This window comes from Caretta caretta, chromosome 6 (genome assembly GCF_965140235.1).
Source record: "Caretta caretta isolate rCarCar2 chromosome 6, rCarCar1.hap1, whole genome shotgun sequence".
Taxonomy (NCBI): Eukaryota; Metazoa; Chordata; order Testudines; family Cheloniidae; genus Caretta; species Caretta caretta.
The window spans coordinates 2,612,851-2,632,805 of record NC_134211.1 but is presented as its reverse complement, the minus strand read 5'-3'; the positions used below and the strand labels follow the sequence as shown (position 1 = coordinate 2,632,805).

General features: G+C 53.3%; 2 protein-coding genes across 2 annotated transcripts; both read left to right on the top strand.

Annotated features, from left to right (window-relative positions):
- Nucleotides 1-314: 314 nt before the first annotated feature.
- LOC125638104 (perforin-1-like) lies at nucleotides 315-2,562 on the top strand. The gene is made up of 2 exons (XM_048853395.2): nucleotides 315-898; nucleotides 1,443-2,562. The coding sequence occupies exons 1-2, from the start codon at nucleotides 366-368 to the stop codon at nucleotides 2,560-2,562; spliced, it is 1,653 nt and encodes a 550-aa protein (XP_048709352.2). The 5' UTR covers nucleotides 315-365.
- A 13,254-nt stretch (nucleotides 2,563-15,816) lies between these two features.
- Nucleotides 15,817-18,826, top strand: LOC125638097 (perforin-1-like). Its single transcript, XM_048853389.2, has 2 exons — nucleotides 15,817-16,397; nucleotides 17,694-18,826. The coding sequence occupies exons 1-2, from the start codon at nucleotides 15,865-15,867 to the stop codon at nucleotides 18,805-18,807; spliced, it is 1,647 nt and encodes a 548-aa protein (XP_048709346.2). The 5' UTR covers nucleotides 15,817-15,864; the 3' UTR covers nucleotides 18,808-18,826.
- The last annotated feature ends 1,129 nt before the right edge of the window (nucleotides 18,827-19,955 follow it).

Here is a 19,955-nt window from a genome sequence, read left to right as displayed (position 1 = left end):
GCACGCTGTAGAATGGGCATGTGAAACTATACCTCCTCCTCGTAGTTAGTGATGGAATTACAACATCTGGAAAACAAGGAGGAGAGGGAATTGATGCAAATTAGATACTCTGTAGTCAAACATGCAAATGAGGCATCACGTCATTTGTGTAATGCCTCCTAGAGCCCAAAGTTTTCGTAGGTGTGCAATAAAACATGGCTGATGTCGTCGGTGGTAGGTGGATGTCTCTGTCTCTACAACAGAGATAACTTACAGAACCGCCTGCCACTGGATTGTCACTAATTCTGGACCTCTGTGTGTCTGTTCCTCTAGGCTGTTCAGAGGCTGACGGCCTCTCCTTGGTGCAGGAACCCATCATATCAGCCATGCCCAGATTTGGTGCCTTCATCCCCCTCCTCTTCTTCATCTTCCCTGGGGCCTCCTCCCATTGTCACACAGGCACGGTCAATGAATGCAAGAATCACACGGCCTTTGTGCCCGGGCACAGCCTGGCTGGGGAGGGCATCGATGTGACCACGATGGCCAGAAAGGGGGCCTATCTGGTAGACAGCAGCCTCTGGCAACATCAGGACAGCACCTGCACCCTGTGCCGGAACCGACTTCAAGGAGGGCAGTGGCAGAGGCTGCCACTGGCCGTGGTGGACTGGCGGGTCCGCGTCTCGTGCCGCCGGAAGCTGAGCAGCTCGGTGCAGCAGTCGGCGATGGTCATGATGGATTCGGCGGCGTCCGCGGTGCAGAACGACTGGAAGGTGGGGCTGGACGTGCCTGTGAAGCCCAAGGTTAATGTGCAGGTGGCCCTGGCTGGATCGCACTCCAAACTGGCCAGTTTCGTGGTAGACCACACGCGGAAGGACAAATACAGCTTAATGAGCCACGAGGTCTCCTGCGGCTATTACGGGTGAGAGCCAGCTTGGGTCAGGAGGGCTGATCTGGAATTGGGATCAGAGCAATACCACACAGAGATACGGGGCCTTTCCCCTCTTTGGGGTACTGGCTCTGATCCATGCCCAGGACGGGGGACTGGCTGTCTCAGGGGTCCATTGAATGTGACACAGAACGTTTCCTCTCTAGGGAATGCCAGATTCAATCTGGCCCCAGGGCGGGGGACTGCCTGGCTAGGAAGGCAGCAGGGATTGGGACATGGAGCCCTTCCCCTCTAGGAGATGGCGGTTACCACCTAGGACTGGACAGCTATGGGGGATTTTCTTCTCGTGTGTGTCAGGACAGCCTGGCGACCTGCTGTAGCCAGAGTAGGGGATGTCTGTCTCAACTATCAAGCAGCTGACAGTATCCCCAGCAATGTGGTCAAGTTCAGCTGACTGGGTGACTGCTTTGAGTAGGAGCTACCTGCTTAGATCATTGCTTGTGGGTTGGTTAGGGCCTTAGGATACACTGCTGTCTCAGTAGGCTAAGCACACTCCTTGCCTTTTGTCCCTGACCAGATTCCGGGTCAGCAAGACGCCCCCGCTCACCAGCCATTTCACTCGGGCGCTGAAGAACCTCCCAGAGCAGTACAACAGCAAATCCAAGGTGGAGTATCAGCAGCTAATCAACAACTACGGCACCCACTACATATCCCAACTGCATCTGGGGGGCCGGACACGGGACTTGACAGCCGTGCGGGTCTGCGAAGCGTCAATGAGCAGCTTGAGTGACGACGAAATCAAGGACTGCTTGAGTATGGAGACGGGTGTGAGTATCGGAATGGGCTCAGTCAAGGATGGGCACAGCAAGTGCGAGGAGGAGAAGAAGAAGGGGAAGGTCCAGGGGAGCTTCCACGAGACGTATCAGGAGCGCCACGTGGAGGTGGAGGGAGGAGAGAGCACGACTGATGTGCTCTTCGGGAGTGATGCCAAGGTCTTCTCCACCTGGATAGAGAGCCTCAAAGCCAGCCCCGGCCTGGTGTCCTATTCGTTGCACCCCATCCACATGCTGGTGGAGCAGGACGACCCCAAGCGGGAGGCGCTGAGGCGGGCGGTGAGTGAGTACATCCGTGAGAGGGCCCTGTGGAGGAATTGCACCCGAAGCTGCCCCTCAGGGACTCAACGCAGCGCCCATGACCCCTGCTCCTGCCTCTGCCCCGGGGATACCATGACCAACACCATGTGCTGCTCACGGGAGCGCGGCCTGGGGAAGCTGATGGTGACAGTGAAGACGGCCAGCGGCCTGTGGGGGGATTACGTTACTGCTACGGATGCCTTCGTCAAGGTCTTCTTTGAGAGAAGGGAGATCCGGACCGGCACCATCTGGAACAACAACAATCCCGTCTGGAACGTCCACTTAGACTTCGGTACCGTCCGCATCACCAGCACCAGCAAGATCCGCATAGAGGTCTGGGACGAGGACAACAAGTGGGACGATGACCTGCTGGGAAGCTGCGACATCCCGCTGGTGTCTGGGGGGCCCCACCAGAAGGATTGCTACCTGAACCACGGCCGCATCTGGTTCCAGTACAGCCTGCGCTGTGGGCCCCACCTCGGGGGCCGGAGCTGCTTCAACTATGTCTCCCAGCCACCCCAGCAGAGCACAGCCAAGGGGAAGGAGGTGGAGGCCTTCTGGTGAGCCCCACAGACAGGGGATCGGAGAGGGGCATGGGTGTGCATTGATTGTTCGTGCTCCCTGTTCCCCAGAGCATTTCCTAGTTCCCCCTCCGCTGATGCTACTGGGCTTCATGCTGTCATCCCTGCTCGGGAATCTGTGTCTTCTATGCCACAAGAGACGGCCTGCTCCTGTGGGCCCATCATCCTCACAGCTCCCTCTGGGAAAATACCCCACCATGAACCGCCCATTCCAGATCCCTCAGACCAGTGTGCCCGATGATTCCAGTCATCCAATGTATACATCCAACCAACAAACCAAAGTATTTACCTTCTGCATCCAACCTATCTGCCCCCCACATCCAGCCAACTGCCAGCCAACCAACCAATTGTTGCATTTACTTCATCCAACATATTCAACCAGCAAGCCATCAACCAATGAATGTATCCAGTACATCCATACAACCTACACATTTTATCGAGAGCTGCCAATGTAAAAAAGCCAGCCCGCCAGCTAACCAACCAGTGGATATGTTCAGGCTGTCAGATGTAACCAGTCAACCAACAAATGTGTTGAGCATATCCAGCCAACCTGCCAAACTATTCAACCGACGTATCCACTGCATCCAATGTATCCAACCAGCCAACCAACCAGTGTATGTACCTCGTCCATCTGGTGTATCCAACCAACTAATGCGTTACGTACGTCCAACCAACATGTGTAGCCAGTGCAACCAACCAACCCATGAATGTCAAGTTCATCCAGTCAACCAATACGTGCCGGCAGTGCGACTAATCCCCCAGCCCACGTATCCATTCACCCACGGTCATTACCTGTCTAGTGCATCGAGCTGAAAAGAGATCATCAGGAGCAAAGCTCACCCCCTGTCCTATTGTGGCATCAGGGATTAACCCTCTGCAGAAACCCGATGATACTCCAGCGATGGGCACAGTTCTAAACACCCAGGGCATGGGATGGGCTCCCAGAAGGATGATTCACTCGGAGGCTGTTCCCTGGTTGTGATTTCTCTTGCTTTCCACTATTACCCAGCAGCTCTGGGGTTAATTATCTCATCCTGAATGTTCAGGCCCCACCCACCATCCAGCTGGATGTTCATTCCTCAGATGATCAGGAGCGATGCTGATATATCACTTGCCATCCATAGAAATCAGAGTTAAATGATGGAAGTCATGCCACAGGACTGTTGATTCCGGCTGTCAGCAAGCTCAGAGAGAAGGCACCGTATTGGGGTCGCATTGGGAAGGGCATCTGCCTCTAATGCGGGGATTAAAGCATCTTCCTGGTTCACCCCAATCTGCATCTGTGGGATCCTAGATAAATAGCACCATTGTGCAATTAACTGGTGAATGAGGGTTGTTAACTCTGAACCCTACGGACTGCAAGTTAAATATCTCCTCTGCCTGGAAAACCGCCATGCTGCTTTGCAGCTCCACGTCAAAATTACTTGCTTCTGGGAGGATTCTAGATCTCTGAATTCTTTCAAATGTATCTCCCTGCTTCAATAAACATTTGTGAAAGCAAATTTCTAAGCAGAAAGCCTTGTCATTCTTCCAGCCTCAGTGGGCTGGACCCAGATGTAGAGTAGAAATGAGTGGCTGCACTATACGCTTGGGAACAGTATGGGGAGCTCTGGGCTGGAGGGGAGTGTGGCATGGCACGACAGGGGAGCTAGACAGCTGGACAAATTTGCTGATATAGGGAATCCAGTGTAATGTGGTTAAAGCCAGTCAAAGGGAGTGGGTTCTGTTGGGGACAGAGTGGGGTGGGTGGGAAAGAGATACAGGGAGATGAGCCATGTTCTTAGGGGTGCATTAATATCCCAAAGCTGATATTAGCAAGACACTGCTATTGCCAAGGGATCCAGGAGGGGATATGAGGATTTTTACCTCTAAGGGGATTCAGCTCTGAGCTGACTCTTCAGCAGGGGGATTGGCTGGCTCAGGAGGCTGGGGGATGGGACACGGGGCCTTTCCCCTCTAGGGGGCGCTGGTTCTGATCTGGCCCCATGACATGGCTGGCTCCGGGGACTGGAGAATTAGAAGTAATAGTCCTCCTTTCATGGTACAGCTCCGATTCCCGCCAGCAGATGGCAGCCTGTTCTCATATAGCCCCCGACCGGTTGATCAACTAAATCAGGGGTAGGCAAACTAAGGCCCACATCTGGCCCATCAGACCTTTTAATCTGGCCCTCAAGCTCCCACCGGGGGATTTCCGTGTGGCTCCCGGAAGCCTTGGCATGTCCCCCCTCTGGCTCCTACCCATAGGGGCAGTCATGAGGCTCTGCACACCCCAAGCGCCGCCCTCCACAGCTCCCATTGGCTGGGAACCACCGCCAATGGGACAGGTAGGGGCGGTGCCTGCGGACGCGGGAGTATGCAGAGCCATCTGAGCGGTGCCACGCCTCTATGTAGGACCCAAAGGGGGGACATGATGCTTCTTCCGGGAGCTGCTTGAGGTAAGCACCACCTGGAGCCTTCACTCCTGACCCCTTCCCAGACCCCCAACCCCCTGTCCCAGCCCCAATCCTCCTCCTGCCCTCAGAACCCCTTGGTCCCAGCCCAGAGCACCCTCCTGTACCCCAAACCCCTCATCCCCAGCCACCCCAGAGCACACCACCCCAGGCAGAGCCCTCACCCTCACTGCACCTCAACCCCCTGCTCCAGCCCAGAGCCCCCTTGTACACCATGAACTCCTCATTTCTGGCCCCACCTCAGATCCCACACCCTGAGGCAGAGCCCTCACCTGCTCCTGCACCCCAATCTCCAATTTTGTCAGTATTCATGGCCCGCCATACAATTTCCGATATGTGGCCACCCCGAGCTAAATGCATCTTGCACGTCAGTTCTAACAGTGCATGGAAGGTGTTATCAGGGGGTGGGGAACGGCTCTGAGTTCCTGACCTGCACATGGAATGAAGGCTGGGATCCTGGTGCAGAGGCTGAGAGATGGGGAGGCTCCGGAGAGCCGATGGGAGTGCGGTTGTGATGCATGGTGGACAGGAGAGGATCTTTCCATAGCCTCCTTCTGCTCCACCACACACCCAGTGGCTTCAGAGCAAGCCCCTGCAGGGTACATGGTCCTAGCTGGCATGGCATGACGCAGGCGGTGAGTGAGTACATCACCAAGAGGGCCCTGTGGAGGAATTGCACCCAGCGCTGCCCCCCAGGGACCTAATGCAGCTCCTGCATCTGCCCTGGGAATGCCACAACCAACGCCATGTGCTGATCACGGGAGTGCATCCTGGGGAAGCTGATGATGATTGTGAAGCAGGCCAGTGACCTCTGGGCAGACCACTTGACTGCTACAGATGCCTTCGTCAAGATCTTCTTTGAGAGCAAGGAAATCTGGACTGGCACCATCTGGAACAACAACAATCCCATCTGGAATGTCCACTTGGACTTCGGTACCATCTGCATCACCAGTGCCAGCAAGATCCGAGTCCCGGTCTGGGACGAGGACAACAATTGGGATGATGACCTGCTGGGAAGCTGCGACATCCCGCTGGTGGCTGGGGGGCCCCAAGCTGACCCCTTATATGTCACTGGCTTCAGCAGGCGGGGTCGAGCAGCACTTCCAAGCTGTCACCCTCCTATGCCATGGGCACTGCACCGGAATAGAGCACGTCTGAGCAGGCCGGGTTGAGCAGCACTTTCAATCTGCCACCCTCATAGGCCCCTGGTTCAGCATGTCTCTAGACCCACTTTCACATTACAATTTTTCTGGTAGTAACCCACTTGATGAGAAAACCCCACAGGATTTTTGGGCGCTGCAGGGATTTTTTAGCTTAGGTAAGAGGAGCATTGCTGCAGAGCGAATGAGGAAACCAAAAAAAAAACACCCACAAGGGGGAGGGAGAGAGAGAGAGAGAGAGAGAGAGAGAGAGAAGCAACCAGCTTAACCATGAAAGTTATTTATTGCTAGGTAATAACCACAGGGGAGCCAAACAAGCAAAACAGTGATAATATTAAATCTAACTTAAATTTGGTTATAAAAGTCGGGTTTACAAAACTATAACTGATCACACAAGTCAGGGTCAGAAGGCTATACCGAGACAGAGAGAGAGAGGGAGAGAGAGATCCGTTTTTACCACTCCATTAAGCTTGAATCGATCGTTGGCCTACCTGCCAACTAACCAGTGTATGTATCTAGTGCATATCTATTCTCAACCTATTTACCATTGTGGGATGCATACACAGCTCTCTATGTGTTATGTGGGCCACATCCACAATATATATATATTATCTGTATGGCCCTCGGGATGTGATACGGGCTACAGCTGTGTTCCGATTGGGGCACAAGCTGCCCATGGGCCACGGGTTGAGAACTACTGATCTAGTGCATCCAGTGTAACTAACCAACCAACCAACTAAAGACTTACGTACATCCAACCAGCCAACCACTAGGTGTAGCCAGTGCAACCAACCAACCCACAAATGTCCTAAGTGCATCCAACCAACCAGTCAACCAATATGTGCAGGCAGTGAAACCAATCCACAGCCTCATGTGTCCATCCACCAACTGTATTTATCTGTCTAGTGTATCCACTTGAAAACCGATTGTCTCTACGGGAAAGGTGTTACGAATTACACCTGGTAGGACACGCACACAACTGCTGAGAATTACACCTGGTAGGTCACGCACAGTTCGAATCTAGGCTGAGGCACAGAAACAAAGTCCACAACTGCAGAGTTCCCAAAAGACACTAAGTTTATTACGCTCGAGCGTGGTGCCCCCCTGCTAGCCAGGGGGGGACCCTGAATAGAGATTATACAAAGGTTATATACTTTTTTAGCAAAGCATGTTGCCCTCGTGCATCGGAAACCTTAGCCAATAAACAAACCCTTGTCTTATCTACCACCTATCCCTGCTTGGTGCATTCCTCGTGCTATACCAGTATGTTAATTACACAGCATGGTCCTAAAGCCATGCATCAGTAACTTTTATTATCAGGATGGGAGGCCTCACATCAAGGCCAAGAGACAGAGAGTTAGAAACTGACAAAAACCAGATACTGGGAGTCAAGGCAGGCTGGAGACAAGGAGGAGGATTTTCACAGGGATTCAATATCTAAGGATCACTCCTCCTGGTGTATGATGTGCTGGCATTTAAACAATGGTGGGCCCCAAACCAAAATGGAGTCACATGTGCTAACTTTTCCTTAACAAAGGAAAAGGTGCAAAGCTCAGGCCTGTCCTATTGTGGTTCAGTGATTAACCCTCTATAGAAACCCTAAGATGTTCCAGGGTGGACAGGGTTCTAAACACCCAGCGGATGAGCCGGGGTCCCGAGGGGAGGATTCATTAGGGGGCTGTTCCCTAAGTGTTGTTTCTGTTGCTTTCCACAATTACTCAGCTGCTTTGGGGTTAGTTATATCATCATGAATACACAGGCCCCGACCACCACCCAGCTGGATGTTCTCTGCTCAGATTGTAAAGAAAGATGGTAATGTATCACTCACCATCAGTAGGCTTCAGAGTTAATACACAGGAGAACACACCACAGGGCTATTGATTCAGGCTGTCAGCAGGCTCAGGGAGATGGTCCTACATTGGGGTCACATTTGGAAGGGCAAATTCTCCCCAATTCGCGGATTAAAGTTTCTTCCTGTCTCACCCCATCTGCATCTGTTGAGAGCCTAGATCAATAGCTCCATGGTGCACCTCACTGATGGAGTGGGGGTGGTTAACTCTGAACCCTACTGACTGCAAGTTAAACATCTCCAGCCTGGAAAACTGCCAAGCAGCTTTGCAACACCATTGCAAAATGATTTGTTTCTGGGAGGATTCCAGGTCTCTGGATCTTTGCAAATGTATCTCCCTGCCTCAATAAACATGTGTGAAATCAAATTTCTAAGCAGGAAGTCCTGTCATTCTACAGGGGTGGCAAGTTGTATTAGCCCATGGGCCCCGGGCTCTAGCAAATTCAGGGTCTGGTGGGCACAGCTCCACCAATGTTAGGGGCCGGGTCTCTCCCCCGTCCCTGCCTGCTGCCCCTGCACACCTCCCCCGGAGTGTCCCTGAGCCTCGCCTGCTTCCCCGGCACACCTCCCCTACCTGCCCTGGGCAGTGGGTGGCTGCCCCCTGCAGCTCCGCACTGTGCTCCCTTACTGGCCACCGGCGCAGCTGGCAACAAGGGAGCAGTGTCAGGGGCGAGCTGAGGTGACTCCAAGTCAACTCCGGGGGGTAGGGCTTATCCTGGCTGGACCTCCTGAGTAGCAGCCTGGGGGGCTTGGGTGAGTGTTGGGCCAGGGGGTCCAGGGAGGGCCTCCCCTCCAATGGAGCTCGCTGCTGCTGGCGGGGAGGAGGCTTGGGGGAGTCCTCCTCTCTGGCCCCCAGCCCCAGGGCAGCCTGCCTGATCCACCCCAAACTCTTCATCCCCAGCCCAGTCCCATTCCCCACATCCCAACTCTTTGTCCCAGCCTAGAGCCCGCAGCCAGCATCCAAACCCCCCTCCGAAAGCCTGCACCTAGCACCCAAACCCCCTCTTGCACCCAGTACTCCAAACTCCCCTGGCACCCCCTCCTGTACCCCAATCCCCTGTACCAGCCCAGAGCCCACACCCAGCACCCAAACTCCCTCCCAGAGCTCACACCCAAACTCTTTCCCAAAACCTGCACCCCAAACCACCTCTTGCACCCAAACTACCTCCCAGAGCCCACACCCCGCTCCCCTCCTGCACCTCAACCCCCTGAGTCAGCACCCAGCACCCAAACTACCTCCCAGAACCTGTACCCCTTCTGTACCCAAACTTTCTCCCAGTGAGTTGGAGGGAAGTGTATGGGACTCATAGCTCAAGGGGCAAAGGCTGTTCTCCACACTGAGGGAGGGGGCAAACATTATGAGCCTTTATGAGTGCTCTGTAATGAACTCACAATGGTCAGCGTGGGTGACTGGGACTGGCTTGTGGTACTTCTCGCTCTGGCCAAGTTCTCGGTAGCCCTCCATCTCATGCCCACTGTCATAAATATAAAGGGAAGGGTAACCACCTTTCTGTGTACAGAACTATAAAATCCCTCCTGGCCAGAGGCAAAACCCTTTCACCTGTAAAGGGTTAAGAAGCTAAGATAACCTTGCTGGCACCTGACCCAAAATCACCAATGAGGAGACAAGTTACTTTCAAAGCTGGAGGGGGTGGGGGAACAAAGGGTCTGTCTGTCTTTCTGTGTGATGCTTTTGCCGGGACCAGGTCAGGAATGCTCTTCAGAACTTCTGTTAAGTTAGTAAGTAATCTAGCTAGAAATGCGTTAGATTTTCTTTTGTTTAAAAGGCTGGTAAATAAGCTGTGCTGAATGGAATGGATATTCCTGTTTTTGTGTCTTTTTGTAACTTAAGGTTTTGCCTATAGGGATTCTCTATGTTTTGAATCCGATTACCCTGTAAGGTATTTACCATCCTGATTTTACAGAGCTGTTTCTTTTACTTTTTCTTTAATTAATATTCTTCATTTAACAACCTGTTTGCTTTTTCATTGTTCTTAAAATCCAAGGGTTTGGGTCTGTGTTCACCTGTACCAATTGGTGAGGATTTTTATCAAGCCTTCCCCAGGAAAGGGGGTGTAGGGCTTGGGGGATATTTTGGGGGGAAGATGTCTCCAAGTGGGCTCTTTCCCTGTTCTTTGTTTAACACGCTTGGGGGTGGCAGCAGAGGGTTCAAGGACAAGGTAAAGTTTGTACCTTGAGGAAGTTTTTAACCTAAGCTGGTAAGAATAAGCTTAGGGGGTCTTTCATGCAGGTCCCCACATCTGGACCCTAGAGTTCAGAGTGGGGAAGGAACCTTGACATGGTGGCAGAGCAGTGGGATCATTTTAAGATTTTTTTTTTTTAGATAATTTTGAGATTTTTTTTTCAATCATTTGAAGCAGAAGCACAGTAGGATCTTAAAAGGACATTTTTTTCCCTTTGGGCTGCTTGGAAACAGGTTTTAAGCTGAAAGCAGTTAGAGTTTTTTTTGTCTCTGCCTGGGGGCCAGAGCAGAGACAAAAGGGATTTGTCTTTTTTGAGCTGGAGTTTTCTGTATCTCAAGGCAAGGTAGTTAACCTCCTGCAGGGAAATTCACAAGTTTTTCACAGACCTGAAGAGGTTGTTTTGGGTTTTTTTAGGTAAGAGCAACTAGAGCGTTTTTCTGTCTATTTGCCTGGAGACAAAGGATTTTTCTGTAGGCTGAGAATAGCTATCAGAGAACATAGGTATCACATTACAGCACAAAAAAAAAATTACAAGCCAGTTTTTTGGGTTTTTTTAACTCTCGGGTGTAAAGTTAGTTAAAAACAGAGAGTGGTGGCAGCAGAGGGTTCAAGGACAAGGCAAAGTTTGTACCTTGAAGAAGTTTTTAACCTAAGCTGGTAAGAATAAGCTTAGGGAGTCTTTCATGCAGGTCCCCACATCTGTACCCTAGAGTTCAGAGTGGGAAAGGAACCTTGACACCTACCAATACGTCTCTGAGCATGGATGGGCTGACAATGGTGTTCTACTCTGTGTTCTGGGACATCCTCGGCCCGGACCTTGCCATTGTCTGGGGCTAGTCCTTGGGGAGCGGGGTCCTCCCTTGTTGTGCAGGCGAGCCGTGCTCGCCTTGCTACCAAAGAAGGGGGACCTCTGCGACCTTCAGAATTGGCATCCCCTCTCACTCCTCAGCATGGACTACAAAGTCATAGCAAAGGCCATCTTGCTGCGGCTGGGGTCTGTGCTGGCAGACATGGTCCATCCAACGAAACCTAGACTGTCCCAGGCTGCACCATCTTTGATCATTTGTATTTGGTCCAGGACCTCCTGGATCTTGGGTGTACGGATGGTCTGTCATTCGTCCTCCTGTTTCTGGACTAGGACAAGGTGTTTGACAGGATAAACCACAGGTATCTCCTGGGTACTCTACGGGCATTTAGCTTTGGGCCCCAGTTTGTGGATTTTCTCCAGGTGCTGGATGCTTTTGTGGAGTGTTTGGTCAGGCTACACTGGACCTGACCAAACTGTCAGCTTCGAGCCAGGGGTCCATCAGGGCTGTCCACTGTCAGGCCTGCTGTATACTCTACAATCAAGCCCTTCCTCTGTCTCCTCCACCGGAGGATGACACGGTTGGTGATTCGTGAGCCGGAGTTGCGGCTGGTCCAGGACCAAAGAGACCTGGTGCGGGTGGAGGCCTCCCAGGGGATCTACTCAGTGGTCTCCTTTGTCCGGGTCAGCTGGGTCAATGGCTCTGTCCTGATGGTCGGAGATGGGTGCCAGATGAACTCCCTCCCCCCGCGCTTCAAGCCATTCGGTGGAGTGCGGGTCCACTGCCCTATCTTGGCGGTTACCTTTCTGCCATATATCCTTCTCCACTGGAGAACTGGCAAGATTTGGAGGCCAGGGTGGGTGAGTGGCTGCGGAGGTGGACAGGACTGCTCCATTGCCTTTCCCTGTGGGAGAGGGCACTGGTGCTCAACCAGCTGGTCCTATCCATGCTTTGGCACCGACTCAACACCCTGAGCCCAGTCCCAGGGATCCTGGCCAGGCTTCAGAGGATGGCTCTGGAGTTCTTCTGGCCAGGACTGCACAGGGTCTCTGCGGGGGTTCTGAGTCTACCCCTGGAGGAGGGAGAACAGGACCTGGTCTGTCTCTGCAGCCAGGTCCATGTCTTCCACCTCCAGGTCCTGCAGAGACTCCTTTATGGTGCAGGTAGTCTGGCATGCAGCACATTGGCACACGCCTTCCTCCGCTGCCTCCGAGGGCTCCGATACGACCGGCAGCTCTTTTTTCTCTATCCGAGGGGTCCTCCAAGATCTCTCCAAGCTGCTGGTCTTCTACCAGGACCTCCTCCGGACCTGCAAGCTGTTCTCGGCAACCAGGTCCGTTGTGGCCACCGAGGGGGCAGACCTGCTCGCGGAGCCCCTGCTGCATGACCCCCAATATGTAAGTGGCAGAGTCGCCCTTGATTAGCCAGAGGCTGGTCCTGGCAGAAACCACAAGAATCTGAGACTTCCTGGACTACAACAGGAGGGACTGGGTGGATCCCTGAGCACTCATTTGGTGCCTGGGGCTCTCCACCCTTCTCCACCCTCCACTCCTGTGTGCGTACTCCAGGAGGTGGGGGCAGCCTTATTGCCCACCTCTCAGGTTTTCCTTGAGCAGGTCCTGCGAGGGGGTGCTCCCCACCCACCCCTCACCCCAGGTCCTCCAGAGCTTTTAGTCTGGCCACTATCCCACAAGCCCCTGACTGCCGGCCCCCCTACTCTCCATAGGCCGAGCTGCCTGCGCGCCTTGAAACCGGTTCATTTCCGAACTGTGCCAAGGGAACAATTATACAAGGTTGTGCTCACACGTTCCACTTCCTCACACTGGTGTGCTGTGCTTCAGGGTGGGGGGGCTCAGCAGGGGGCGCTCTCCCTCGGCAGGCAATGCTGGCCCCAATGCCCCAGTGTGGCATTAGGGGCTTCTCTGCTGCAGGGTGGGGGCTCAACGGGGGACACTCTCCCCGAAAGGCAGTGCTGGCCCCAGTGTAGCACTAGGGGGTGCTGTGCTGCAGGGCGGGGTGCTCAGGAGGGGGCCGCTCTCCCCGGGAGGAAGTGTTGGCCCCAATGACTCGGTGCAGAGTTTGTCTCACTGTGGTTTCCTTTGCAGACTCTCTAGCTCATCATACACTGGGTCAAGACCCATGGGAACCGCGTTTGATCCACCACAGGGGTGGAATAATTGCTGGCCACAGCTTCCTGTTGAGCTGGCTGTGGCTGGGGGTGTGAAAGGGGGACAGGAACTCAGCGCTGCGGGGAGCGTGATGACGGCTGAGACACTGAGAACACGGGAGCCCCTTTGTGGTGCCTTGATCCACCTTCAGAGCTCATCTCTCCCAGCAGAGACACAGACCTGCCCGGGACGCCGACAGGCCCCAGGGCCGAAATATACCTCAGCTCAGTTCCTGAAGCAGGTAAGTGATGGGTGGGTCTGCTCAGACCCTGGCCAAGATCGGGGACCCCATCGTGCAGGATGCTGCTCAGACCTCGGCCGAGATGGGGAACCCCATTGCACTGGGTGCTACACAAATCCTGGCTGAAATGAGGACTGTGCTGAGATTGAGGCCCCACTAATGCGGGGCACTGCACAGATCCCCCCAGTCCCAGCCTGTTCACCCCATGTGCTCCACAGACCTCAACCAATATCATGGTCCCCACTCCCTCCTGCTCTAACCCACTTGATCCCACTCCCCTCCTAGTGTGACAAGAGAACCCAGGAGTCCTGACTGCCAATCCCGCGCTCTACCCACTAGAGCAGTGGTTATAAAACTGCGGGTGGCAACCCAGTACTGGGTGGCAGAATGTAAGGCGCTGGGTCGTGGCGGCTGTGGTCAGCACTGACGACTAGGCTCTTAAAAGTCCAGGTGGTTGTGGTGCTGCCTGGCTAAGACAGACTAATCCCTATCTGTTCTGACACCGCTTTGCGACCCTGAAGCAGCCAGCAGCAGGTCTGGCTCTTAGGCGGGGGGGCCACAGGGCTCCGTGCGCTGCCCTCACACCGACCACCAGCTCTGCACTCCCATTGGCCAGTTCCCAGCCACTGGGAGCTGTGGGGGGTGGGGGTGCCTGCAGGCAAGAGCCACGCAGAGCCACTTGTGAACCTCCGCCTAGGAGCCGGACCTACCCAGAGACCCTTCCTGCACACCAAACCCCTCTTCCCTGGCCCCACCCAAAGCTTGCACCCCCAGCCCAGAACCCTGACCCCCTCCCTCACCCTAACCCCCTGCCCCAGCCCAGATCACCCTCCTACACCCTGAACCCCTCATTCCCGGCCCCATCCCACAGCCCTCACCCCCATACCCCAACCCTCTGCCCTATCCATGAGCCCTCCCACACCCCAAATCCCTGATCACCAGCCCCGTTGGATCATGGGAATCAACCATTTTCTTCAGCTGGGTCACCAGAAAATAAGTTTGAAAACCACTGCTCTGGACCACATTGCCATTCAGCTTTTGATAATTAATTTACGTCTTTTATACCTTTCATATCAGGGGCATCTTGCAATTTCAGGCTGTTTGATTTTCTATTGGCAACAAAGCAGTGGGGCAGCAGGTCAGGACTGAGGAGCACCAGCAGAGTTGGAGAGGGAACCCCAAGGAAGGACTTGCAGAGGGCTGCAGGCCGGGCAGAATCAAGCAGTCAATATTCAAGTGAGTTTTTCCTGCCCGGTTCTGCTGGGATGAGTTCAGACATTTACTGTCCCCTCCCAGTCAGAGCCTGCTACAATCATAGCAGAGCGGACACCCTTTCCTGCCCCATAGCCAGCATTGCTGTGCAGTTCCAACCCAAGTGAAACACAATTCAAATCTACATTTAACCCAGCATCCCTTGTGGTTAGTAAGGGGAGGGACACAAAGAGAAAGGTGAGGTGGTCAGGTACCTGGTGAGAAAGGAAGGGGACAGGATACCAGAGTAGATGGGGCCCATGGATCTGCTCTTGCATGGTAGGGAGGGGGCAGGATACCAGGCTAGATGGGCCCATGGGCCTTATCTAGGGCAAAAGGGAGGGAGCAGGTTACTGGGCTGGATGGGACCAGGATCTGTTCCGGGGCAGTGGCATTTCCTTCCTTCTTTCCCCAACAGCCACAGTGTAAAGCTGACAGCGCTAGATGCTGGGGCTGATGCTGACCATGAGAAACCCCAGAAAATGACCCTCCATCAGTGGTTAAACATTACCAAAACCACCACTCGGCGTGACCAGAAGGGGGACCCAGAAGATTCTACAGTGAGGCCAGTCATGGCTAGCGTGGCCCAAGCTCCCACTGCTCTCGCTGGTTATGAAAGCCACCACCCCCAATCTACGGGTTGTGCCTGGCTTTGAACTTCCCCCTAGTGGCCAGACCCAGCCACTGAATCAGCTCACTAAGTACAAGCCACGGACACTGTCCACGTGGCACCGTCCTCTAGTGGCCCCATTGAGGAATTGCAATGACTCATTATTATATTGCACGCTGTAGAATGGGCATGTGAAACTATACCTCCTCCTCGTAGTTAGTGATGGAATTCCAACATCTGGAAAACAAGGAGGAGAGGGAATTGATAAAAATTAGATAATCTGTCGTCAAACATGCAAATGAGGCATCAGGTCATTTGTGTAATGCCTCCAGGTTTCCTAGAGCCCATCAGTTTTCATAGGTGTGCAATAAAATACGGCAGATGTCGTGGGTGATAAGTGGATGTCTCTGTCTCTACAACAGAGTTAACCAAGAGAACTGCCTGCCACTAGATAGTCACTAATTCTGGACCTCTGTGTGTCTCTCCCTGCAGGAGGGTTCAGAGGCCGACAACCCCACCTGGGTGAGGGAACCCGTCACATCAGCCATGCCCAGATTTGGTGCCTTCATCCCCCTCCTCCTCTTCATCTTCCCTGGGGCCTCCTCCCATTGTCACACAGGCACGGTCAATGAATGCAAGAAGCACACGGCCTTCGTGCCCGGGCACAGCCTGGCTGGCGAGGGCATCGATGTGACCACAATGGGCAGGAAGGGGGCCTATCTGGTTGACAGCAGCCTCTGGCAACACCAGGACAGCACCTGCACCCTGTGCCGGAACCGACTTCAAGGAGGGCAGTGGCAGAGGCTGCCGCTGGCCGCAGTGGACTGGCGGGTCCACGTCTCGTGCCGCCGGAAGCTGAGCAGTTCGGTGCAGCAGTCAGCAATGGGCATGATGGATTCGGCGGCATCCGTGGTGCAGAACGACTGGAAGGTGGGGCTGGATGTGCCTGTGAAGCCCAAGGTTAATGTCCAGGTGGCCCTGGCTGGATCGCATTCCAAACTGGCCAGTTTTGTTGTAGATCACACGCGGATGGACAAATACAGCTTCGTGAGCCACGAGGTCTCTTGTGGCTATTACAGGTAAGAGCCAGCCTGGGTCAGGAGCATTGTTCTCTCTAAGCTGTGTGCCTGGGCGTGCACACACAGATACTAAACCCCACATACACGGCGAAACACCGAGCGCACAGAAATTTGCACAGAAAACATTTTTTGCACACACGACCTGTCAATAATTGGAGGGAACATTGGTCAGGAGGGCTCACCTAGAACTGGTATCAGTGCAACATCACACAGTGATATGGGACTTTTTTGACCTCTAGGGGGTGCTGGCTCCCACCTGGGAGTGGACAGATATGGGGGTGTCAAGGTTCCTTCCCCACTCTGAACTCTAGGGTACAGATGTAGGGACCTGCATGAAAACCCCCCAAGCTTACTTTTACCAGCTTAGGTTAAAACTTCCCCAAGGTCCAAACTATTTTACCCTTTGCCCTTGGACTTCCACTGCCACCACCAAACGTTAATCTGGGTTACTGGGAAAGCGTTGTTTGGAAACATCTTTTCCCCCCAAAATCCTCACCAAAACCTTGCACCCCGCTTCCTGGGGAAAGTTTGGTAAAAATCCTCACCAATTTGCATAGGTGACCACAGACCCAAACCCTTGGATCTTAGATCAATGAAAAAGCATTCAGTTTCCTTACAAGAAGACTTTTAATAGAAGTAAAAAAGAATTACCTCTGTAAAATCAGGATGGTGAATACCTTACAGGGTAATTAGATTCAGAACATAGAGAATCCCTCTAGGCAAAACCTTAAGTTACCAAAAAAGACACACAGACTGGAATATCCATTCCATTCAGCACAACTTATTTTCTCAGCCATTTAAAGAAATCAGAATCTAACGCATATCTAGCTAGATTACTTACTAAGTTCTAAGACTCCATTCCTGTTCTGGCCCCAGCAAAAGCATCACACAGACAGACACAGACCCTTTGTTTTTCTCCCTCCTTCCAGCTTTTGAAAGTATCTTGTCTCCTCATTGGTCATATTGGTCAGGTGCTAGAAAGGTTACCTTTAGCTTCTTAACCCTTTACAGGTGAGAGGATTTTTCCTCTGGCCAGGAGGGATTTTAAAGGTGTTTACCCTTCCCTTTATATTTATGACAGGGGGATTTTCCTCTCTTATGTCTCAGGACAGCCCGGTGACCTGCCGGGACCAGAGCGGGGGCAGTGTGCCAGAACAGTCAAGCAGCTGGCAGTATCCCCAGCAAGTTGTGAGGTTCAGCACACTGGACGGCTGATGCTAATGATCAGAATGCACAGCTAATGATCTCAGCTGATAACTGGGCTGATCACACTCCTCCCCTTGTGTCCCTGACCAGGTTCCGGGTCAGCGAGATGCCCCCGCTCACCAGCCATTTCACTCTGGCGCTGGAAAACCTCCCCGACCAGTACGACAGCAAATCCAAGCTGGAGTACCAGCAGCTAATCAGCAACTACGGCACCCATTACTTGTCCCAGCTGCAGCTTGGGGGGCGGGCGCGGGACGTGACGGCCGTGAGGGTCTGCGAAGCAGCAATGAGCAGCTTGACTGACGACGAGATCAAGGACTGCTTGAGCATGGAGGCGGCCGTGAGTATCGGAATGGGCTCAGTCAAGGGTGGGTCCAGCAAGTGCGAGGAGAAGAAGGGGAAGGTCCAGCGGAGCTTCCACGAGACGTATCAGGAGCGCCACGTGGAGGTGGAGGGAGGAGAGAGCACAACTGATGTGCTTTTCTCTGGCAGTGATGCCGAGGTCTTCTCGGCCTGGAAGGAGAGCCTCAAAGCCAGCCCCGGCCTGGTGTCCTATTCGTTGCACCCCATCCACATGCTGGTGGAGCAGGACGACCCCAAGCGGGAGGCGCTGAGGCGGGCGGTGAGTGAGTACATCCGTGAGAGGGCCCTGTGGAGGAATTGCACCCGAAGCTGCCCCCCAGGGACTCAACGCAGCGCCCATGACCCCTGCTCCTGCGTCTGCCCCGGGGATACCATGACCAACACCATGTGCTGCTCGCGGGAGCGCGGCCTGGGGAAGCTGGTGGTGACAGTGAAGAAGGCCAGTGGCCTCTGGGGGGACCAATCTACTGCTACGGATGCCTTTGTCAAGGTCTTCTTTGAGAGAAGGGAGATCCGGACCGGCACCATCCGGAACAACAACAGTCCCGTCTGGTATGTCCCCTTGGACTTTGGTACCGTCCGCATCACCAGTGCCAGCAAGATCCGCATAGAGGTCTGGGACGAGGACAAGTGGAACGATGACCTGCTGGGAAGCTGCGACATCCCGCTGGAGGCTGGGGGGCCCCACCAGAAGGATTGCTACCTGAACCACGGCCGCATCTGGTTCCAGTACAGCCTGCGCTGTGGGCCCCACCTCGGGGGCCGGAGCTGCTTCGACTATGTCTCCCAGCCACCCCAGCAGAGCACAGCCAAGGGGAAGGAGGTGGAGGCCTTCTGGTGAGCCCCACAGACAGGGGATCGGAGAGGGGCATGGGTGTGCATTGATCAATAGCACCCCTGTCCCCCAGAGCATTTCCTAGGTCCCTCTCTGCTGATGCTACTGGGCTTCGTGCTGTCCCTCCTGCTTGGAAATCGGTGTTTCCTATGCCCATAAGAGACGATCTGCTCCTGTGGGCCCGTCATCCCCACTCTGGGAAAACATCCCATCATGCACCATCCATTTATAATCCATCAGACCAGTGTCTCCAATGATTCCAAACATCCAATGTATCCATCTAATCGACAAATCAACGTATGTACCTACCGCATCCAAACTATCTGCCCCTCCCCCATCCAGCCAACCAACCAACAAATGGTTGCATTTAGTTTATCCAAGGTATTCAACCAGTAAACCACAAACTGGATTTAGTGTATCCAATTTATCCATCCAGCCAACCAATCAAAGAACATATCCAGTGCATCCGCCATATCCATCCATCCATCCATCCATCCAACTAACTAAAGCATGTATCCAGTGCAGGGGTTCTCAAACTGGGGGTCAGGACCCCTCAGGCGGTTGCAAAGTTATTACATGGGGGGCAGTCGTGAGTTGTCAGCCTCACCCAAAACCCTGCTTTGCCTCCAGCATTTATAATGGTGATAAGTTTAAAAGTGGTTTTAATTTATAAGGGGGGGGGTTCATTCAGAGGCTTGCTATGTGAAAGGGATCACCAGTACAAAAGTTTGAGAACCACTAATCTCGTGCCTCCAATGTATGCAACTAGCTCACCAATGAATGTATCCAGTGCATCCAAACAATCAATGAATTTATCTAGAGCATGCAATGTGAAAGCCAGCCAGCCAACCAACCAATGAACGTATTTATTATATATAAAATATCCAGCCAGCCAATAAACAAATGTGTTTAGTGTGTCCAATGTAACCAGCAACTAACAAATATATTTAGCATATCCAAATCTATCTGCCAACCAATGTATCCCATGCATCCATCCAGCCAACTTACCAGCGTATGTATCTAGTGCATACATATTCTCAAGCTATTTACCATTGTGGACTGCATAGGCATCTCTCTATGTGTTACGTGGGCCACAGTCACATTATATATATATATATATACTATCTGTATGGCCCTTAGGATGTGACACGGGC

Excerpts from the sequence above, each read along its gene's own strand:
- LOC125638104 (XM_048853395.2), top strand. The coding sequence starts at position 366 with ATGCCCAGATTTGGTGCCTTCATCCCCCTCCTCTTCTTCATCTTCCCT. Across the intron at positions 899-1,442 it reads GTCTCCTGCGGCTATTACGG|ATTCCGGGTCAGCAAGACGC; the intron begins GTGAGAGCCAGC and ends GTCCCTGACCAG.
- LOC125638097 (XM_048853389.2), top strand. The coding sequence starts at position 15,865 with ATGCCCAGATTTGGTGCCTTCATCCCCCTCCTCCTCTTCATCTTCCCT. Across the intron at positions 16,398-17,693 it reads GTCTCTTGTGGCTATTACAG|GTTCCGGGTCAGCGAGATGC; the intron begins GTAAGAGCCAGC and ends GTCCCTGACCAG.